Genomic DNA, 24,034 nt, shown 5'->3' with positions numbered 1-24,034 from the left:
TCTTTTGTGTGTTTTTTTTCTTTTTTCTTTTTTGTTTTTCTTTTTCTATTGTTGTGTGTATATGTTGTCTATGTAACAAAAATAAAAATAAAAATTATAAAAATAAATAAATAAATAAACAGCCTGTGGAATTTGTATATATAAGGATTCCTTAGGTAATCCAGAAGCCTGGATGACGTTCGCCAGGAGTAAACTTCTTTTGCAAAGACGGCCATATTAATTGTGATAGCTCAAAAGCTGCACATGAGCATTTTCCTGCTGCTACGTAAACACTTTGGTGTGCAGTCCTGAAAACAGGCAATTGGCCTTCTCAATCTAAGCCAGGTGATAATTCAGTAAAAACCAGGACTCGAAGAAACCTTAAGCTGACGTTAAACCTATTTTTCTTTAGTGAACCCACCTCTGGGAGGGGTGTCACCATTTTCCACGCTGTCCTCCAGATGTTGCCTCTCCAATTTCTTCACCCTCTGCACCTGGTCCCATCTTGGTGATATGGCGTAAAAAGGACGTGGCATTGATTGCTCGCTGAAAAAACAAAAATGGGAATCAGATGCCTAGAAGGATGGAAAATTGTCTTGATTGGGTTTTTTTTAAAGCCACTAGGTGAAAGTTACTAATAGAACTACCGTATATACTCGAGTATAGGCCAGCCCGAATATAAGCCGAGGCACCTAATTTTACCACAAAAAACTGGAAAAGTGATTGACTCGAGTATAAGCCTAGGGTGGGAAATGCAGCAGCTACCGGTAAATTTCAAAAATAAAAATAGATACCAATAATGTTTTTGAATATTTATTTCAAAGAAAAACAGTAAACTAGCTCTGGGACATCGTTATGTGGCTGCTTGCCATAACAAGGAGGAGGTGGGACGTCGTTGCAGAGCGGCAGGAGGGGGAGGAAGGGGAATCGTAAGACAGCCCTGCATTACATTAGAACGTGAGGAGGGGGGATGGTGCGGTGCACCCTGCGCGGCAAACTGACACAGAGGGAGGAGAAACTCACAGGGGCGCCGGGCCATTCACGAGCGTCACCCAGCGGCATGGCCCCGCCCCTTTTTCTCCTCCATTTCGGGCAAATTTTTCACTGACTCGAGTATAAGCCGAGGCGGCTTTTTTCAGCCCAAAAAGTGGGCTGAAAAACTCGGCTTATACTTGAGTATATACGGTATTAACATACAGTATCCATCAGTGTGTTACTGTTGATAGGCCCAGGTATGCAGACGGCTGTAAAGCTGACAATAATAGTTGAGCAATATACAAAATGATGTTGTATCTCCTTTGATTAAAGAACACAAAAACACAAGCAGATAATCAAACAAGCCAAAGCTGGAAGGACTCATATATAGAATTGCAGCAGATCTGTCACCATGAAGTATTTGTTTGAAGAAATTCAGGGCGATTTCCTCTCTAAAATATTGAACGTAACTTTTTGTAAACATCACCCTGAGTAGCGAAGTAGAACCAATGAAAAAGGAAAGCTGATGTCGTTTATTTTTATTTAATTCTAATTCTAGTCTACCTAATAATCAGAACACATTGTGTGGATTACAAAGTATCCCAACAAAGTAAAACCCTAGAAATGAAAATGGTAATCAATAAACCGAAAAGAAATATATGTGTGTTTGTGTGTTGCAATTGTGCTGATAAATATTGTGCTGATGGTCTCTTGAGATGAGCCAATAGACAGAGAAAGGAAAGCAGTATGCTTCCTGCCATATTTGGGCATACCAGGGGTTGTGACACAAAATACATACATACATACATACATACATACATACATACATACATACATACATACATACATACATATATATGTGTTGTGTTTGTGCAACACAATGTAACAAAGGCAACAGTAAAAATATTGGGTTTCTGTCTGGATGGTCTCTTATGACGAGCCAATGGACAGAGAATGGAAGTAATGACCTTCCTCCCATATTTGGGCATACCGGGGGTTGTGACTTTATATATATATTAGATTATATATATATTTATATATATATATATTAGATTTTTACAACCCCTGGTAAGCCCCAATTATGGGAGGAAGCTAACTGCTTCCATCATCTGTCAATCGGCTCGTCACAAGAGTCCATCACGACAGAAACCCATTTTTTTATTTTTTACTGTTGCCTTTGTTATATTTGTGTTTTTTTATTTGTGCTGATAAATTTATTTATTTATCAGCACAAATAAAAAAACCACATATATGTGTGTGTGTGTGTGTGTGTGTGTCTGTCTAGTTATTCGGGTTTTCTCCCGCGTAAAATTGGAGATGTCTTGGCGACGTTTCGACGAAGTCTCATTCGTCATCTTCAGGCTTGGTGCTTCCAGGAGCAATGTGAGATCTCAGCTGTTTCTTCCTTTTAACTGCCAGTGGGGGTTTGAACTGATTGGGTATATATATAGCCAAGCTCCCACCCAATATATATATATACACACACACACACACACATACACATATATATATATATATACATACATACATACATACATACATAGGTTCACCAACAAATGCGCACACAACAAAACCGCGACAACAAAACCACGGCGAGAAAACTGCGAGGTCGGAATTGCGCCCACAACAGCACGCTGACAACAGCATGCCGACAAAAGCGCACCATCAACAAACAATGCGAAAACAAGGTGATAACCCTAACCCTAACGCTAACCCTAACCCTAAACCTAACCCTAAACCTAACCCTGAACCTAACCCTGAACCTAACCCTAACCCTAACACTTACCTTAACCTAATCGCGCTTTTGTTGGCGCGCTGTTGTTGGCGCGCTGTTGTTGGCGCGCTGTTGTGGGCGTGGTTTCGACCTTGCGGTTTTCTCGCCGCGGTTTTGTCGGCGTGCTTTTGTCATGCACGCATTTGTCAGGTCATACATACATAAATACATACATACATATATACATACAAAATTTAGGTTTAATTATAGCCCATCTTTCCCGGTTTTCATGGAGAGCAAAACAATTTTGATCAAAAGGGAATCTAAAATGTAGAACTCATGCATACTTAAAACAGACTCAAGTTGAATGCTGCCAAATCTGTATTCTTCATCAAACGTGACAAGAAATGGGAACACAGAGGGGCAAGGGGGAGGCTTCACTCTCAGGTTTTGCAAAAAAGGTAACTTTTTAAAAAGTTGAGAGAGGACGCTTGATGCGCCTAGGAGCCAGAGACTGAAAACAAATCAGAAAAAGATGGGAGTTTGAATACTGTAGAGTCATCAAGAGTAAGGCATTGTTCACAGGAATCTTGACAAGGACCACACCTGTCAAGAAGCAGAAATCTGCTAGCACTAACCAATTTAATTAAAAGGTACCAGCTTTCGTAAGCTGCAGCTCTATCCTGTCAGGAAGGTGAGAACTAAGCTGCTAAATTCTGCAACGGGCGCCTCTTCTGTTTTTCTACTGTTTAACAAGGTGTCTCTAAAAAGATACAATTTAACTTATCCAGACCAGAGGACAAAAGTAGGAAGATTCATCACAGCTACTGAAATCCAGCATGCCTTTCTTTGAAATTAAAAAGGGAGTGCAGGAGGAAGGCAGAACCATCCCCATCTTGAGTTGACCTTCACCTTTTGACCTTACCTTCCATTGACTGCGGGCAAAGTTCTTCTGAATCTGCTCACACACAGATCCATGGATATCCTTCTCCAGAGCTGTATCCCCAGAGATCCTGAAAGGGATAAAAGAGAGGGAAGTAATCCTCTGAGTGTTTCCTGAATTGTGTATGATCTATTTCCTTGTTCGCGAGAATTCTTGTTTTACCCTGGGCTCAGGGGTGGGTTTCAACCGGTTCGCGGCGGTCCCCGCGATCCGGTTGGTCGCCGAACCCGGAAGTAAGTAACTTCCAGGAACGGCGAAGGGCCCTCCCCCCGCGCCCGCGCGCCCACGCACGCCCACGCTCACTCCTTACCCGGTTTTGCCGAATTCTGCGCTTCCACGCATGTGCAGGACGCATATAGCACCTGCGCGATCCTCCAGGAGCAGCTGGAGCATCGCACAGACGCTAGTACGCATGCGCGCGGCACGCACGTGCACACGTGCGGCGCACTCATGCGCGAGGACGCCACCGGCCTCGTTCCAACCGAACCGGTTGGAACAGGGCGAGAAACCCACCCCTGCCTGGGCTCCAACCACACTATTTGGTCTTTGAAGGAGAAAGGTGGCTTGATGACTTTGCTGCTCACTGCCAATAGGAACTGCTCAGGGGATTTTTTTGTGCATATCCAACCAAAGGCAAACCACTTTAAGAGCATGATGGTAGTCAGGGCCGAGTTTTTCTATAGGCTAACTAGGCTTCAGCCTAGGGCCTCAAGATCAAGAGGGGCCTACATTCAAATTGTTAGCAAAATTAAAATTACACTATTCTAAAAACAGTGAACACTAAAACACTGAACCGAAAATAAGGAGAAATTCTACGCATATGACTAATAAACAAACATAAAAATGTATTGGTTAAGATTGTTCCAGCGCCACGGCAGTTGGGGAGCCCGCCCACGTTCCCGGCACCGGCGGTCGGGCGAGAGGCGCGGCCGCTCCCTGTAGCCGCCCTGTCGACGCGGAGCCCACCAGTGGCCAGGCAGGTGAGGGTGAGGGGGCCGAGCCGGGCAGCTGAGCGCAGCAGGGGAGGCGGCTGGCCTCGCTGCCTTTGCCGCAGAGCAGAGCCGCCTTCCGTCGGGAGGCCAGCTATATATATTGATATATATTGATATATATCACAGTAAAGATGTATTTTATTGTCTCTCATGTAATTTACAAACTTAAAAATGGGAGGTGAAAGGGCCTCATAAGTGGAATAGCCTAGGGCCTCTTTTCATCTAAATCCGGCCCTGATGGTAGTAGAAGTGGGGGATGCATATAATTTATCTTATTTGTTTTTTGTGCAGAGTGGTATACGGGAATCTTTGTCACTCCAGCATCTACAGTAGCGTAGGACAGGGCAAGATTCTTTAGATCAGTAAAAGAGCTTCAAAAAAAAAAAATCCAAGATCCATAATCCTTTTAAGGCAGGGGTGTCAAACTCACGTTATCACGTCATTGTCACGTGATGTTTTGGGACTTTTTTCCCCCTTCGCTAAACTAGGGGTGGGCGTGGCCAGCATCTGGCCTGCGGAACGGGAATTTGACACGCCTGTTTTAAGGGATCGAGAGAATAGGAATGGAAATGGGAGTGGTGTGGAAGAATGGTTAAAAGGGAAAACGTTTATTCCCTCAGAGAGTGAGATTTACCAAGGATGTTGCAGAGCTTGTTCACAAGTGAATCGTTTCTCGGGGTCCCGTTCTAGAAGATGCCGAATGAAATCTTTGGCTACAGGGGAACAGAAACACAAACCTCTCATGATTTAGTTTAAAGTTACCAGAAAAAGCTTTCCCCCACCCCCACACCCCGGCAAGCAAATAGATAAAACGCCCCCATTATGTCTATATTTAATATCTTAGCCACCGAACCATCACTTTGTCACTTAATGTAGCAAGATTGGGGAGTGTCAAAAGATAGCGATTTGTGCCAGCTTATTGCCACTAGGAACCAGTGACAGTTGCTGGAAATCTGAAAGAAAATACCACTTAAAATGCTTCATGAAGATGGTAGATCTGGAGGGTCTGGAGGGTTGCGGGGGAGGCAGTGGTGGGTTTCAAAAATTGTTCGAACCTACTCTGTGGGTGTGGCCTCCTTTGTGGGAGTGGCTTGCCACCCATGTGACCGGATGGGAGTGGCTTGCCGCCCATGTGACCGGATAGGAAGATGCCGACGACACTTGTCAGAACCACCTTAAATTACCTCCCACACAGCACTGGCATGCATAAGAATAGGATGTAAACTTGTTTTTTAAAAGGCATCTTTGGTTTGTGTTAAAACAACTTCAACACACACAATGTTCTGATTGCACCATAAATGCAGTAGTCATCCTTACCTTCCACAGAGGCACTGAGTTTTATAAATATGAGCATGATAGTGTAGAATAATCATATCCAAGGACCAGTGGTGGGTTTCAAAAAAGTTTGGAGCCTCTTCTGTAGGTGTGGCCTGCTTTCCGGGTCCACTGGTGGAACCTCTTCTAACCGGTTCGGTAGATTTGACGAACCGGTTCTACCTAATAGGTGCGAACTAGTAGGAACCAACCTCTGGGGGGAAGTATCAATAAAAGCCAAGATGCCCCAGCTGTTCTTGCTAGGTATAATTACAGATTGTACAGTTATAGAGACTAATTTGATTCTGAATTTAACAACGGCAGCAAGATTGTTGGTGGCGCAGTACTGGAAGAAGGAAGAATTGCCTACCATTCAAGAATGGACGTTAAAAGTAGTAAACTTAGCAGAGATGGCCAAAACCTCAGCATATTTGAAGGACTATTCAGATGAGAAATAAAAAGCTGGAATGGAGAAGATGGATTGACTACATTCAAAATAAATATTGGACTAAGAAATTTCAATTAGCTTATGAATGAATGAACAAGGAAGGTTACGACTTATCTAAAGTTAGCTTAATAAAAGGGGAGTTAAAGTACAAGAGGGAGGTAGGATGCTATAGTTAGTTAGCTTATGTTAGTGTATGATTGTTAAATGTTTATACCCTGTATTTTGCTCTGGGAGGTTGGGTGGAGGGAGGGTTGGAGGAGGGGCAGGATTGGGGTGGAGGGAGGGCAGGGAACAGGGTAATATTTGTAAAATCTATTAAAACTCTTCAATAAAAAAATAAAATAAAATAAAATAAAAGCCAAGATGGCAGCTTGAAGCATATATTCAAAGCCCTGCTCTTATTTTACATGCCATTCATGTTAGTAAAGGGATGGAGCTTTGATCACACAGTCATAGCCGCCATCTTCTTCTTTTTTCAAACCCCTCCTTAAGGATGTTCCTTGTGGGCCCTTCCCTTTGTGCATCACAAGGCTTAATGATTCTCTTCATTCCTTTGAGAATATGAAGTATGTGACAGAGTATATTGCCAAGCAAGAAAGAAAGATATACAGAAGTTTAGAGCAGTGTTTCTCAACCTTGGCAACTTGAAGATGTCCGGACTTCAACTCCCAGAATTCCCCAGCCAGCATTCGCTGGCTGGGGAATTCTGGGAGTTGAAGTCCGGACATCTTCAAGTTGCCAAGGTTGAGAAACACTGGTTTTAGAGGACCCTGCTTATCCAATTTTTAACATGAATTTTCCAGACCATTTAAATCTATAAAAGCACACACAGTAACGTTGCAACTAAAAAGATGCCAAAAAAAGAAGGCTTATATTAAAGGCAAAATGTGTACATTAAAGGACAGCTTGCACAAAAGATACTATTTTAGAGGGAGGTGTGCATGAAAATGTATTCTGTTAGAAGAAAAACGCTTTGCAAAATGCTTACTTGGCAAAAAAAGTAAAGAATATGCACACATTTTTGTTGTTGTTGTTGTTGTTGTTGTTGTTATCAACAAATCTACTCATGGGGGAAAGGGGGCCAACCAGAATATGCAGATAGCAAAATGAATAGGATGGTTAAGGCATGGATCCCTGCATTTAAGGAACAGGATTGAAGTCCTTTCCCCAATCAATATATTTCAGTCAAAACACGTCCCCTTTAGAGGGATTCTGAACAGGGTTTCTACCCCTTGAGAGACCGCCTGCTGCCAATTACCTCCTCTAGACCGATTAGATCCCACAGATTAGGCCTCCTCCGAATTCCATCCGCTGGCCAGTGTCGACTGGCGACTACTCGGAGGAGAGCCTTCTCTGTGGCCGCTCCGACCCTCTGGAACGAGCTCCCCGTGGAGATTTGAACCCTCACCACCCTCCAGGCCTTCTGCAAAGCCCTTAAAACCTGGCTGTTCTGACAGGCCTGGGGCTAAAAAGCTTCTACCCCCTTCTCGAATGGTATGACTGTTGTGTGTTTTAAATTATGTATTGTTGCGTGTTGTTTTAATTTTTTTGTCTGTATCCCCCTCCCTTAGTTGAGTTGTGAGCCGCCCTGAGTCCCCTTCGGGGGAAAAGGACAGCATACAAATAAAATAAACATTCAAACATTCAACATCCTTCCAAGGTTAGAACTGGCAAGAAATCCTTCCAGTGCCACTTTCTTTACCCAAATGTGCCACTCACCTGACTCAGAGATGTCATCCCAGTAAGGGGAGTCAAATTCATATTCAGCTTTCAGGATCTGGTTGAAAAGCTCGGAGTCGTTCTCGTCATAGAAAGGAGGATAACCACAAAGTCTACAGATTGGAACACAGGCAACAAATCTCACATATGCATGCAAAAACATGTTGTGACTTATTCTAAATGCAAAAGATGGATAGTTAGGTGTTGTGGCCCAGCAGGAGCCGTTGGAGCTGCCACCAGACTCCGACAGCGAGGGGCCCTCTGAGTCGGCTCTGGAGGAGGTGGAGGACCCTGGACAGGGTTCCGACTCCGAGCAGGGCGCAGGGAGACTGGTTGGCCACCAGGTGGCGCCTGAGCCATGGACCAGTGGGGAGGAGACAAGGGAGAGTGATCCAGAAGCCAGCAGTGAGTTGTTCCAGGATGCACGCCATCAAAGAGCTACTCGGCAGTCAGGAGCAATTACGCAATTACAGGAGGTAATTGCGCTCAGCTGATGGTCATTAGGCTCCTCTCCAGACTATAAAAAAGACTGCTTGTGACACGCCCTTCTTGCAGAAGTCAACACATTGACTAAGGAGAACGTAATTAACTTGGCAGGCTGGATTGCTGTCAAGGTTTGTCTGAATTGCTGCCAAGGTTTGTCGGCCTTGCCGCCAAGGTCCTTATCTGTTTGTTTGTTTGGCTTTCAGCCACCGAGATTCTAGTCTTGTTATTAAAGGACATTCTAATTAAGCTCATCTTGGCTTTCATTACTGGACGGAGGGGGTCAGAACAGTTAGGGAAGTAGAAATGTACTCACAAGATATAGGAGATGACACCAAGTGCCCAAGAATCCACAGCTTTTCCATAGGGCTTCTGCTCCAGGATCTCAGGGGCTACAGAGACACAATGGCCAGGAAGGTAAGGAAGGTATGAGGCTTTATTAAGAGCTGTACCCACAGTTCAACTTTCTGCAGCTTAACATTGTTTTAAACTGTGAAAGGAAGAAACAGTTATCCAATAGACCAACTACAATTCCCACCAACCGCAGCCAGTACGATGAGCTTGGGGTTTGGTGCAGTGGTGGGATTCAGCCAGTTCGCACCTATTCGGGAGAACCGGTTGTTAACTTTCTAAGTAGTTCAGAGAACCGGTTGTTGGAAGAAATAATAATGAGAATGTTTTTCCCCACTTTACAGGGCTAATCCTGTAAGGAAGGCAGGAAGGAAACATTCTGGTGTTGTTTCTAGCCTAATCTTTATTGCCCTGCTTACAGAAACTGCCTCTCCGGTTAACCCTTATTACCATTGTAACAACTAAGGCGAAGCGCCCATCAACCTGAGTGATGTTGAGTTGGCCACGCCCACCCAGTCACATGACCACTGAGCCCCGCCTACCCAGATGGTCCTTAGGGCAGAGAACCGGTTGTTAAATTATTTGAATCCCACCACTGGTTTGGTGACATCTATTGGGAACTGTTATCAACAAAACCTATTAATGTTGATCTTGCAACTTCCACCCTTCCATTGGGTGTATGTATTTACAGCCAACCCTCCACCCCTATAGCTGTGCACAGAAAAAGGGCAAAATAGCAATTCTGAGTACTATTCTTTTTTTTTTGTACTGTTCACCACTTAGTTAATTGAACATAATACTGAACGGAACATGTGAGTTGTAGTACCATAGACTGCAAAAATAATCAATCAATCTGTCCTGGGCAATAAAGACTTATTGTCTCTTGAGGTAAAGCAGACATTTGCATAATTTGGACATAGATATGAGCAGAAGATAAACTAGAAAAAATATTATGCTTGGAAAGACAACAAATTAAGTAAATGAACAAATTCAAAGAGATTATTGAAATGTTCTTGGAACAACTATTTGTTGTTACAAATAGATCAAAGTGTTCATACCAGAGGTGGGTTCCTACCAGATCGCACCTATTCGGTAGAACCAGTTCGTCAAATCTACCGAACCAGTTTCAAAAATTTTTTTGAAACCACCACTGGTGGGTGTGTAATGTCCCGCAGTTATCTACACATTAATAATGATCTAGTAATATTTCCTTATACATTTTAGGGACCTTTCCTTACATATTTGGTGTTTTCTTTCATACTTTTGGATTTCTAATTTCTGTTTCCGTTAGTTGGCAATTGCTAAAACCAATCCCACGCGAAAAAGTATTCAAACCCTTCTTGATTTTAATTGTCAATTTATTTATTCCTGCACATTGTAATATTTATTCATTTACATATCTCTGTTTTTCCACTGTTGTGCAAACACAATTCCAGCAGCTGCTAACATGTGTAAAATTAAACATACGTATATTATAATCCCTTTCAAACAGCCAACAAAATATTTCTGGTTTTAATTCCATATCTTGCTTTACGATTGCTTCTAACCACTAACTTCTGAATAGCTACTTGGACCGACCTAAGTACTAATTCATAATTTCATATCCGGTCACATGGGCGGCAAGCCACTCCCATCCGGTCACATGGGCGGCAAGCCACTCCCACAAAGGAGGCCACACCCACAGAGTAGGTTCCAACAATTTTTGAAACCCACCACTGGCTCATACGTACATGTCCATACAGTCAAAAGTTGAATCCAACATATGGACATCTAAGTAACTAACTAATCCTGTAATGCTGTCCTTGTAACCCTATAATTAAAATGCAGAGTTATTTCCCAGACTATAACAGTTAAGATTCCCATGTAGATTCAGTGCATTGCTCCAGCAACTCCCTGTTTTGGTTAAATGTAGTACAACCCTCGCTTTTGTTGTCAGTATTTAAGGCAATTGCCAGTTGCAAAGTCTTGCGTTAATTGTAATCTCTTCTTGACATATCTATTCTCAGCCCACCACCCATGTAGCATCCAAGCAGCAGGAGGAAAGAGGAAACAGTAAAGGTTTAGGAAAAGACAAAATATTCCCCAATCTCTTTCGATTCTAATTCAAGGCCCCCGGAAGTTTGAACAGCATCTTCCTAGAGATAAGGATGGTGCCATCTTTCCGGGAATTCCAGAAAGCTTGAGAAAATCTGGCCTTGGGGTTGATGTATTATTGTTCATCTAGGATCCTTTTTTTGTTTCAATTTGTTATTGTCTGTAAGATTATTGTAGTCTGGGCTGCCCATTTAGTTAAAGGATTTTATCTGTTGTTAAGGTTGTTTGTTTTTTTCCTGGTTTGATGTACCACCCAGGATTGGACAGCTTATAAATGCCAATACATTGGAGAGGAATAGGAGAAAGGGAAAGACAGAGGAAGAATGGGAGGGGATATAAGAGTAGGAAAGAGGGGAGGAATCGGAAGAAGGGGGGAAGGTTAAAGGGGAGGAAGAGTAAGGAGAGAAGGGAAAGGAGAGGTGGAAAGAAGGAAGGAGAGAAGAAAGAGAAGAAAGCGGGGTAGGAAGGAGGGAGGGAGGCAGGGAGGGAAGCAAGGAGGGAAGGAGGCAGGGAAGGAAGAAGAGAAGGAGAGAAGGAAGGAAGGAAGGAAGGAAGGAAGGAAGGAAGGAGGGAAGAAAGGAGGGAATCTAAGAGAAAAGAAAGAAAGGAAGAAGGGAAGGAGGGAAGGAAGGAGGGAATGTATGAGAGAAAGAAGGGGGGAAGGAGAGAGGAAAGGGAGGGGGAAGGGAAGGAGAAAAGGAGAAAAGAAAGGAGGGAAGGAAGGAGGGAAGGAGAGAAGGAGGGAGGGAAGGAAGGGGAGTGGCAGAGAAGAAGCGAGGGAAGGAAAGAGGGAGGGAGGGAAGAAGATTCCTAACTTTTGATGTCTATAATGATTTTGTTATTATGGAAATGTCTCGAAAAGTAGTCAATTGTAAAGCAAAACAGTGGCGGATGTTGTATTGTCTTTTGCAATCTATTGGCTGTTGTATTTTTCTTTTACTAATAAAAAATATATATATAAAAAATGCCAATACATAGAATAAATAACTAATAGGTTTGTGTATTCCTTAACTGGATGAAAGTCATTTTTTTAGCTCTCCCACTTGCAAATGAGCAGATGGACTGTGAGCAGATGGATTAGGAATCGGAATATGCTATGAAAATATTGCAAATCTCAGTTTGTAGGTGAAAAAGGGAAACAGAACAGAAACAATTGGCAGCCTCTTTAAAATTGGGGGGGAATGCTCCTGATGGTTCAAAACCCACTGAAGGCTGAGTTTCAAAGTTTTGGGTTGCATTTTCCGGTCCCCATATTATCCCCAGCTCAAGAATAGTGGAGCAAATCAAATGTTGCCAAAAAAAACACCCCGTAAATCACATGCTCTGTAAAACATTTGCATAATGTAGTCTTTCTTTGTCATGGACTGTTATCATTAAATATTTAATTCAATGATCAATTTTCTACATGAATGGCAAAATGTGCAAAACATCTACACAAAAGTAGATATTAACACAGAACATGTTTGGCCCTGTTGAAAGAAATGTCCTTCTGGGTTCAGCTCCAAGTGGGGGAAAAGACACTGGAGACATGGAGGCTGCTTGGAAAGATGGTTTATTGGTGGACAGGACCACATGGCTTGAGCCCTGTACAGAAAAGGTGATCACATGCTTCAATGTTGGTGGAGAAGAAGAGAAGGGCTGAGGGAGGGGCTTGCTAGGCTTTTTATACCCTGTTTAGTCCCACCTCTCTGTTTCCTGTTCCTGTGTAAGAAATGTATTCTCATTGGTTGTCAGACTCTCATGGTGCCATGCAGGGGCAACTCTCTGGGCTGTTTTGAATACAGGTATGAGTTCTCAGAGGCCATGTGGAGAGTTGAGTAATATCCCTTCCCCCTACAGCTGCAGTGGGGAAGTCTTTATTATGTAAAGTGGACTAGCTTGTCCTTCTCAATGGCCTATTGACAAAGTGTGGATGGGCAGGAAGCTACAGGCAACTCTTCTGTCTTTTAAAGCATGTTTCTTTCTTTTCACATCCAGAGAAATATTCTGCCTTTTCAATATTTCCTAGGATATTTCATTTTTCTTGGAGAGGGCTGGATGATAACTTCCCACAGCCCCTCACCCTCCCCCATTGCCACACTCACCAACATAGCCAGGGGTTCCACAAGCAGTAGACATGATGCCATCAGCCTCAATTTTAGACAGCCCGAAGTCCGTAATCATAATCTTGGCATCTTCAAACGGTGTGGCATATAGAAGATTTTCAGGCTGTTTCAGGACAAGCAAAACAGAGTAAAGTTACATACCTTAAGTTTCGTATGTCTTCCTTCATGTAAGGAACTTAAAAGAGTTCCTAGTTTCTACACAACCAAAGATAATAAGAGTAGAACTTTTCTTCCACTTGCACTTTTTTTTCTGCTCTGCCCTAAAGGCATTGCCTTCGTCTTCTCGACACCACGTGACTGGCACAGGCTTAAGTTGGCCTTAACTATATTGGCATTAATATAGGCTCCCCCCCGCCCTTATTCCAACACCTTCAGGGGTGCAAAAGAGACCCTTATATAGATATGTCTGGCAGCAAAAATTCAGAGGAACATTAGATGACAGCAAAGAAATTCAAAAAAACTCACTCTTTGTCTGTCTGTCTGTCTGTCTGTCTGTGTGTGTGTGTGTGTGTGTGTGTATCAGAGGTGGGTTCCTACCAGTTCGCACCTATTCGGTAGAACCGGTTCGTCAAATCTACCGAACCGGTTAGAAGAGGTTCCACCAGTGGACCCGGAAAGCAGGCCACACCTACAGAAGAGCTTCCAAAAATTTTTTGAAACCCACCACTGCCACAGAGAGAGAGAGACAGACAGACAGACAGACTGACACAGAGAGAGAGAGAGAGAAAGAGAAAGAAAGGAAGAAATAAATAAAGAAAGAAAGAAAAAAGAAAGAAAAAGAGTGAGAGAGAGACGAAAGAAAAAAGAAAAAAAGGGACAGAGAGACAAAAGGAAGGAAAGAGAGAAAAAGAGAGAGAGAAAAAAAACATGGCCGGCAAGCCACTCCCACGAGGTCACATGGCTGGCAAGCCACTCCCACAAAGGAGGCCACACCCACAGATTAGGTTCCAAAATTTTTTGAAACCCACCACTGGTGTGTATGTGGGTTTGTGTGAGGGAGGGAGGGAGGGGGAGAGAAAGAGAAAGGGAGAGACAGAGCAAGAGGGGGGAGGGAGGGAGGGAGGGGGAGAGAAAGAGAAAGGGAGAGACAGAGCAAGAGGGAGGGAGGGAGGGAGGGAGGGAGGGAGGGAGGGAGGGAGGGAGGGAGGGAGAAAGAATGAGATGCCCGTGCACCATCTAATGCTATTTTCCCTTCATGGATCAGTAAGGGGGTTTATCCATTCCAATAATACTGAGAGCTACATCATTGTGTAACTTCCAGGTGTCACAAACCAGAGATCATAACCAAACCCAATGCAACTTAGAAGACAATAGTAACCCACTCCAGTATTCTGCCAACAAATGGATATTTACAACCAAGAGAACCGCAAAATAATTCTGGACAATGACCCTCACACGGACGCACGTACAAACAATTTGAAAGGTACTCTACAAGGTATTGGGAGCAACCAAAGAAGGTAAGCAGAAATAGCACTGGAGTTTAGGATTTGACAAAAGCCAAAAGGATGTTCAGCTGCTGATGTGTCCAAAGCAAAATAAAAATCTGATGCTACAGATGCTACATGTGTATCCCTGGCAAATGAAATGTCAGATCTATGAACCAGGGCAAATTTGATGCTTTCAGAGCAGAAACATTAAGGCTGACATTGACATTCTGAAAATCAACACAATGAAATGGACTGAAACGCATCACTTCACATTAGTGAGACACCATATTTTTTGCCCTGGGCAAGAACAGGAGAAATGGAGTAGCCATCACTGTTAACAAAAGGGTGTAGAAGCCAATGCTTAGATACAACTTAAAAATGGTGGAATGATCACAAATAAATCCAAGGCAACCCGATCAATGTTACAAATAATCCAGTGGTGGGTTGCAGGCGGTACGCCCCAGTAACGGGCGTACCACAGCCAGCCCGGAGCACCGTTCCAATACAGTGCTCCGGAGGGCCTACCTGCCCGCCCAAGCTCCTTACCTGTGTTTTAAAGCTTCTGCGCTGCCATGCACGAGCACGGCGCGTACACCACCTGCGTGACGCTCCACAGAGCAGCTGGAGCATCGCAGAGGTGCTAAGACGCATGTGCGCGCACGCTGCACGCATCCATGAGGACACCGCCAGCCCCGTTCCAACTGTACCGGTTGGAACGGGATTTGAAACCCACCACTGAAGTGATCCGAAACTATACTCCAACCATAGATGCAGAGCAAGTTTTATGGCAACGTGCTGCACCAAAAGAAGAGATCATACTAAAAGGATGTTTTGTTGTTTCCTTGGTTCCTTCGAGTCAGTCTTGATTCCTGGTAACTGCTTAGACAAGTTCCTGGAAAGTGAATGGCCCAAGGTCACTCTGTGGTTTCATGCCTAAGGCGGGACTAGAACTGTCTCCTGATTTATAGCCTGAGGTATTAGCCACAAAACTTTTCTCAAAAAGCTATGCAATACCATTTCTGAATAACAGGAAAACTTTTCTCTGTGCCCAAAACAAAGTAGAGGAGAGACTAATAGGAATTCTGGCAAGAAAATGTAATGTTTATAGCAAGTATCTCCTCCCAACAATCTAAAAGGTACCGTATTGTTCAGAGTATAAGATGCACCTTCCCCCTCACCAAAAGAGTGGAAATGTTGGTGCGTCTTATCACCAAATACAACCATTTTTGGCCTACTGAAGCCCCCACATCCCACTTTTGCAAAAAACAGGCCGTTTTTCACAAAAACAGTGGCTTTTTTGCCTTGCCCCAACAGCACTCTGCAGACTTCAGCAAAGCTGGAACAAGACAAACATGCCCCTGTTTTTGTAAAACAACGGGCAAAAAACAGGCTGTTTTCCACAAAAATTGAGGCCTTTTTGCCTTCCCTCAGCCCCCAGGGCACTCTGCATGCTTCAGCAGGGCTGGGGCAAGGCAAAAAAACCTCCATTTCTGCAAAAAACTACCTGTTTTTTGCTTGCCCTAGCCCTGCTGAAGCCTGCAGAGTGCCCTGGGGGCTGAGGAAAGGCAAAAACTTTTTTTCTTATTTACCTCTTCGAAACCTTGGTGCGTCTTTATACACTGGTGCATCTTATAGTCCGAAAAATACGGTAACTCTACACATGGACATTAATGGATGGACAATCCCCAAATCCCAAAGACTGGATTATTGTAATGTGCTCTACATGGGGCTGCCCTTGAAGAGTGTTCGAAGACTCCAATTAGTCCAGAATGCAGCCGCGTGAGCGATTGTGGGTGCACCAAGGTACACCCACGTTACACCTATCCTCCGCGAGCTGCACTGGCTACCCATTAGTCTCCGAATCCGCTTCAAGGTGCTGGTCGCTACCTATAAAGCCCTACATGGCATCGGACCTGGGTACCTGAGAGACCGCCTCCTGCCGATTACCTCTCTCAGACCAATTAGATCGCACAGGTTGGGTCTCCTCCGGATTCCATCTGCTAGCCAATGTCGGCTGGTGACTCCCCGGGGGAGAGCCTTCTCTGTTGCAGCTCCGGCCCTCTGGAACGAGCTCCCTGTTGAGATCCGGACCCTTACTACCCTCCCGGCCTTCTGCAAAGCCACCAAGTTCTGGCTGTTCCAGCAGGCTGGGGGGGGGGGGGCTGAGAAGCATCTACCTCCACGGAAATTGTGAATGTTGGTTTTGTTTTTAATATGTTGTCTTTGTCTCGTTTCCCCCTTTCCCTTGTCTTTTGTGAGCCGCCCGGAGTCCTCCGGGAGTGGGCGGCATACAAGACAAATAAATAAATAAATAAAAATCAAATAATGTATTGTGGGCTATACACTCAATAAACAAAAACAGAGAAGCTCTCTTTGATTAGCACAAACAAGGCCTAATGCTAATTAGGGCACAGATTACTACTCCCTGCCTACAAAATTACAACTTAAGCAAAATAATCAGTCCAACAGTATTCACCTTCATGAGCATGCAGCAAGGGTAAAGATAGATAGAAATTAATTTGTATCTTAATTTGAACGGAGACTCGATTTGATAAATAGATTGCTTGAGGATTTCTAGACAAAAACCTGTGGGTTTCTTAAAGATGTAACCAACAAAAGTATCCTGAAATGCAAAAAGCAGAACAAAGCTAAATGGCTGTTTGATAATATTATCCTGGGGGGAAGAGCTGCTCTACTAAAACAAGAACCAGAAAAAAACAGAGGTCTGAGTTTGATTGTCTTTATTAAGATACCTTTGGTTCCACCACAAAACCGCAAAGCCCTTATCCGCGCCGACATAAGTGCGGAGGGCAAAAGGCGACCCTACCGCGATGACATAACCGTGGAGGGCAAATCCGCGCCTTCCGAAGCACTCAGCACCCTAAACCTAACCCTAAACCTAACCCTAAACCTAACCCTAAACCTAACCCTAAACCTAACCCTAACCTAACCCTAAACCTAACCCTAACCCTAACCCTAACCCTTCAGCTCCTGCCAACCTGGCTCTTTGAATGCATGTAACTGCAACTAGATAGATAGGTGTTGTGGCTCAGCAGGAGCCGTTGGAGCTGCCGCCAGACTCTGACAGCAAGGGGTCTTATGAGTCAGCCCTGGAGGAAGTGGAGGACTCTGGACAGGGTGCCGACTCTGAGCAGGGCGAGGAGAGACTGGTTGGCCACCAGGTGGCGCCGGAGCCTTGGATCAGAGGGAGTGATCTGGAAAACACTTGTGAGTTGTTTCGGGATGCACGCCCTCGAAGGGCTACTCGGCGGCAAGAACAACTGCGTAATTATACGAGATGATTATGCTCAGCTGATGCTTATTAAGATCCTCTCCTGATTATAAAAGAGACTGCTTGTGCCACGCCCTTTTGCAGAAGTCAACATTGACGATTAACAAGAAACAAACTTGGCAGGCTGTATTGCTGCCAGAGTTTGTTTGCATTGCTGCAAAGTTTGGTAGGACTTGCTGCTGGAGTGCTTATCTCTTTGTTTATTTTGGGCTTGCAGCCAACGAGAGTCTGGACTGATTAAAAGTATTCTTATTTACGTTTGTTTTGGGCTTTTGTTCCTGGACGGCGACATGGGGGTGAGAACAGATAGGTACCATTTTGGTGGAGAGGAAACAGTGCTTCATGCATCCAAGTGTATAGTCATGCTGGTCACATGACCACAGAAGCAACTTCAGACACTACTGGCTAAGAAACGAAGATGAGCACTGTCCCCTAGAGTTGGACACAAGGACAGGGGAAACCTTTACCTCTATCTTTAGTATAACCCACAATCTTAATCTTACTAATGAGGCAAGTATTTGGACCCAGACCTTGAAATCCCATTTGATTCCTCTTTTTCCCTAATTTGCCCCACTGAGCAAAGAAGCTGGGCCTTCTGCTTATTCCCTTTATGGTGATAAGCGGCCCTACTTCATACATCTCCTAGTTTGATAGATTTAGTTTATATCTTCTTATCTACTTATCTCAGGTCAACAATTGTTGGTTTCAGAGTGAGGAAAGCTTTCTGCATTCCTCATTTGTTGTTTCTTTAACTTGGATAAATATACCACATTGTTTTAAACCAGAAGAACTGGTCTCCTGTTTTCTTTGTGAACCAAGAATAAAATTCCAACTTCTAAACTCCACAATACATCAGAAATAACTGAAGGAAAGCAGATAGCAAATGGCAATCCAATGCTAAATTCCAAAAAAAAAGCAGAAAAGGGCAATTGCTGACTCATTGCAAAGAGCCTGCACGAAGTCTGGTTAAGATAAACCTGTCTTTTTTTTTTTCCTAGACAAAAATTAGGTATACAAAATTCAGCTGCTTCCTCCTTGTAGCCTCACTCTTAGTTTACATCTTGGTTATGCCAACATGTGGCAGAGAGACAAAATACAGGAGCCGATTTTATAGATAGGTTATACATTGAAGTAACGCATTCAGAAATTTGTAGATCACGTTTTAGAATAACTTCTTCCCTTCAGCGCTCATGGTCAAGTGCTTTGGGTACTTTACAAACATAGCTAAGTACCTTGGCTACAATACAAAATCTGTGTCCTCGTTGACATCCTAAAAGCAATGCTGCTTCTGTACAACACACTGGGCCAGTTTAACACACAACGTAACCCTGGCTAATTTTAATTCTCAATTCAACTTAGATAGATAGATAGATAGATAGATAGATAGATAGATAGATAGATAGATAGATAGATAGATAGATAGATAGATTATATATATATATATATATATATATATATATGTATGTATGTATGTATGTATGTATGTATGTATGTATGTATGTATGTATGTATATATATATATATATATATATATATATATATATATATATATATATATATATATATATATATAGAAAGAGAGAGAGAGAGAGAGAGAGAGATAGATAGATGATATAGATAGATAGATAGATAGATAGATAGATAGATAGATAGATAGATAGATAGATAGATAGATATAGATGGATGATAGATAGAGATAGATAGATAGATAGAGATAGATAGATAGATAGATAGATAGATAGATAGATAGATAGATAGATAGATAGATAGATAGATAGATAGATGATAGATAGATGATAGAGATAGATAGATAGATAGATAGATAGATAGATAGATAGATAGATAGATAGATAGATAGATAGATAGAGATAGAGATAGATGATAGATAGATAGATAGATAGATAGATAGATAGATAGATAGAGATAGATAGATATATAGATAGATAGATGATAGATAGATGATAGATAGATAGATAGATAGATAGATAGATAGATAGATAGATAGATAAATAGATAGAGATAGATAGAGATAGATAGAGATAGAGATAGATAGATAGAGATAGATAGATAGAGATAGATAGAGATAGGCCACCAAGAGGCGCCTGATCCTTGGACCAGTGGGGAGGAGACAAGGGAGAGTGATCCAGACGTCAGTTGTTCCTGGATGCCCGGCACCAAAGAGCTAATAGGCGTCAGGAACAGTTGCGCAAGTATAGGAAGTAATTACACTCAGCTGATAGTCATTAGGCTCCTCTCCAGACTATAAAAGGACTGCTTGTGCACACGCCCCTTTTGCAGAAGTCAACGCAGGAACTAATGTTGGAGAACATTATTGTGAGCTTGGCAGGCTGGATTGCTGCCACGGCTTATCTGTGTTTATTGCTGCCCAAGTTTGTCTGTGCCGGTTTGCTGCCAAGGACCTGTCTGTCTGTTAATTAAATGCCGTAACTTATCTTTGGCTCGGAGTGTGTTGGGGGGGGGACGAGGGGGGCCAGAACAAATGTCTATCAGCAAAACATGGTTTCTAGTTTTTTTTTTGGGGGGGGGGGGTTCCTCTGTCTTGTATAAAGTTGGGACCTGCTGGACACCCCAACATACTCACTTTGAGATCCCGATGAACGATTCCCAGATCGTGTAGGTAATTCACAGCCTCTAGCACCTGACGGACGAGGTGGCTGGCATCCTTCTCTGTGTAATAGCCTCGTTCAATGATGCGGTCAAAGAGCTCTCCACCTGTCACCCTGCACCCCGGAGAGAGAGCTGGTTTACATTCACACTCTTTCAGCAGGAGGAAGAATCCAACTATCAGGAATGATTTTCTTTCCCAATTAGCAATAGCAATAGCAGTTAGACTTATATAGCGCTTCCTAGGGCTTTCAGCCCTCTCTAAGCGGTTTACAGAGTCAGCCTATCGCCCCCAACAACAATCCGGGTCCTCATTTTACCCACCTCGGAAGGATGGAAGGCTGAGTCAACCCTGAGCCGGTGAGATTTGAACCGCCGAACTGCAGAACTGCAGTCAGCTGAAGTGGCCTGCAGTGCTGCATTTAACCACTGTGCCACCTCGGCTCTTGAAAAGGGAGGCTAGGGAATCTAATGTGCAGCTTTATATGAGTAATGCTGATTTGTTTATTTTATGCCTTTGAGTCAGTTTGGTGTAGTGGTTAAGACATCACGCTAGAAACCTGAGGATCAGAAACTCAATCCCATCTTAGGCACAAAGGCAGTGGGATGACCTTGGGCCATGGAAGAAGAAGGGCAAACCCCTTCTGAAATCTTGCCTGGAAAATTGTCCAGACAGTCACCGGGAACACTGATTCAAAGGCACAACTATATACTCATATATACATACATACCAGTGGTGGGTTTCAAAATTTTTTTGAACCTATTCTGTGGGTGTGGCCTCCTTTGTGGGAGTGGCTTGCCGGCCATGTGTTTTCTCTCTCTCCCCCCCTCTCTCTCCCTCCCTCCCTCTCTCTCTTTCCTTCCTTTTGTCTCTCTGTCCCTTTTTCCTTTTTTTCTTTCATCTCTCTCACTTTTTCTTTCTTTTTTCTTTTTTCTTTCTTTCTTTCTTTCTTTCTTTCTTTCTTTCTTTCTTTCTTTATTCCTTTCTTTCTCTTTCTCTCTCTGTGTGAGTCTGTGTGTGTGTGTTTGTGTGTGTGTGTTGGATTTCAAAAATTTTTGGAACCTCTTCTGTAGCTGTGGCCTGCTTTCCGGGTCCACTGGTGGAACCTCTTCTAACCGGTTCGGTAGATTTGACGAACCGGTTCTACCGAACTGGTGCGAACTGGTAGGAACCCACCTCTGATACATACATATACAGTATTTGATATGGTGAGCTCCAGAGCTTCTGTTCATACCAGAAGAAGGTAAACTGGTCCTACAAACTGGGATCCTTTATTTAGAGGGTTTAATGTGCTATCTTTCTCTAGTTCTCTCCTCCAAACTCATTCTTACATGGACTTGGAATAAAATTAAGTATCTCAAATATCAGTTGCTCTTGATTCTCTGCAGACCTGCCTTCCCTATGTTATCTGATTATTATAACCAGCCCTTCCCAAGATGCAGTTCCTCAAATTACAATCAGGATTGCACCAATTAGGAAAAAAAATAATTTGAGTTGTAACCTCATTGGATGCAAGGACCTTCTTCTTTGAAAGAACTACTTGCATTGTTGTGATCTACAAAAGAATTGTCATTTTATATCCCTCCAGAAGTAGACATTTATCTCAGAGGACAAATTGCCCACCCCAGACCTCACAAGTAGAAACACATTCATAAAGCAGGGACTTCTACTCACAGCTGCATGGCCAGGTACAAATGAGTGGGACTTTCATAAATATCTTCCAAAGCAACAATGTTCTCATGTTGAATCCTATAACAAAAATTAGGAGATTGGAGAGTGAAGGGCAGCCAACATCCCAAGAATCTACCCTCACCTTTTCAGACAGGTATGTGTTGTCAAGCACCAGGGAAATCAAGGCAATCCAATTGTGTATAAAGATTTATTGTAAGCTCAAGTTCTCTACGAGAATCTGAACTACTAATGGTCAAGGGAAATTAGTGGGAGTTAAGAAAAGAAAGGAATTCAAGGTGGGCTGGCTTAGATCTCCTGTGGGACTCATGAGATGAGATGCGTTTGACTCAGCCTGGACAACTCCTACATGTGTAGGAAGCATAATGAAAGATAAGATAAGATAAGATACTTTATTTGTATGCCCCCCTTTTCCCTGGGGGGACTCAGGGCGGCTCACAGTTCAGGGGGAGGGGAGGACAAACCAAGTTACATATAAGACAATACATCATTAAAAGCACAACATTCATACTATTCGGGCAGGGTTAAGGTCTTTAGCCCCAGGCCTGTCGGGACAGCCAGGTTTTAAGGGCTATGCAGAAGGTCTGGAGGGTGGTGAGGGTACGAATCTCCACGGGGAGTTCGTTCCATAGGGTCGGAGCTGCCACAGAGAAGGCTCTCCTCCGCGTGGTTGCCAGTCGACATTGACTGGCTGATGGAACTCGGAGGAGGCCTAATCTGTGGGATCTAATTGGTCGAGTGGAGGTGATTGGCAGTAGGCGGTCTCTGAAAGCCATGTAGATACTCCTAAGGCCAAAAGTTTGATTAGAGTTGGGTAAAGCCCTACTCACATAGGAATCTCACCAGGGACTCTTCTCTACAGTTAAGATCGCTCTCCACACCAATCCTTGAGCAAAAAAGTATCCTGGCATAAAACCTGTTGCTCCCATTGCCAGCCACTAGCCAGAAAATGGTGCTTATTTACTAGCGCTTATATAGAGAGCAAGTTAGGGAGGATAGTGGATTTCTAGAGTTTGGCTTCCCTCTACTTCCACCAAACATTAACAGCTGGTGAGAATCCACCAGTTACACTCTTTAACTGGGACAAGGCACAGGAGGAAGTAAGTTCTGAGAAGTGGATTATATATCTGCCAGCTGTACAGCTGTGAGAGGTGGCAGAAAAAGGGGAGAGCAGATTCTGATGCTATGGTAGGATTAGAAATTTAGAGGGTAAAAAGGCCAGCTCTCCTCAATTAAGCTGACTTCTCTCCCAGTTGTGGTGTGGAAATCACCACATAGCTCTCCCACATTTTTCAGCAAAGCCAAAAAAAATGGGATTTGGGGATACTGTGTTTTCCCCAAAATAAGACAGAGTCTTATTTTCTTTTGACCCCTGAAATAAGCGTTTGGTCTTATTTTCGGGGAGGTCTTATTATTTTTGAGGTATAGGAGGCAGCGAGCGTGGTCACCTCATGCCTGCTGCTGTGTTGCCATATTTTTGGGGAGGGCTTATTTTTTGGGGGAGGGCTTATTTTAGCACATGCACTCAAAAGCCTGATTGGGCGTATTATCCGGGGAGGTCTGAAACAGGTAGTTGAATGGTGCAATAGACGGGTGTGGATGGCTTGGGTGATAAGAGAGTTTCCCCAGTACTTATTAGCTATTTTCAGGTGATATTTAGACATAGTTTCAATGCTTCCCTGAAAGATCAGTAAATCCAGGTTTAAAAGTAATCGTACTGATAATAAGGAGGGGGACTGCATGGTGTGCCAGGAGTCTTTTTCCTAGTATTTCCCCCTGCCCCAATTCCAGTACCTGTTAGCTGTTAATTGGGCTGATCTATTTTTTTAAACACAAGTCTCTAAGCTGGTCAGTTTGGAGACTTGATGGGTACAGGGGGAGAA

General features: G+C 43.4%; 1 protein-coding gene across 3 annotated transcripts in view; it reads right to left on the bottom strand.

Moving 5' to 3' along the window:
• Positions 1-24,034, bottom strand: part of PNCK (pregnancy up-regulated nonubiquitous CaM kinase) — a 45,655-nt gene that overhangs the window by 5,907 nt on the left and 15,714 nt on the right. For all 3 annotated transcript variants that reach the window (XM_087710865.1, XM_087710864.1, XM_087710866.1), the window contains exons 4-11: positions 22,137-22,211; positions 20,439-20,577; positions 13,097-13,220; positions 8,884-8,959; positions 8,085-8,197; positions 5,238-5,316; positions 3,594-3,681; positions 401-525 (exon numbers count right to left, since the gene is read on the bottom strand). In XM_087710865.1, the coding sequence (XP_087566991.1) occupies positions 415-525; positions 3,594-3,681; positions 5,238-5,316; positions 8,085-8,197; positions 8,884-8,959; positions 13,097-13,220; positions 20,439-20,577; positions 22,137-22,211 (805 nt within the window). In that variant the 3' untranslated portion in view covers positions 401-414. The remainder of the gene's footprint in view (positions 1-400; positions 526-3,593; positions 3,682-5,237; positions 5,317-8,084; positions 8,198-8,883; positions 8,960-13,096; positions 13,221-20,438; positions 20,578-22,136; positions 22,212-24,034) is intronic.

This window comes from Thamnophis sirtalis, unplaced genomic scaffold (genome assembly GCF_051295495.1).
Source record: "Thamnophis sirtalis isolate CommonGarterSnake01/CBP01778 unplaced genomic scaffold, rThaSir2_p1.2 scaffold_3, whole genome shotgun sequence".
Classification (NCBI taxonomy): Eukaryota; Metazoa; Chordata; class Lepidosauria; order Squamata; family Natricidae; genus Thamnophis; species Thamnophis sirtalis.
The sequence above is the reverse complement of the archived record's forward strand: the minus strand, read 5'-3'. Positions and strand labels throughout refer to the sequence as shown.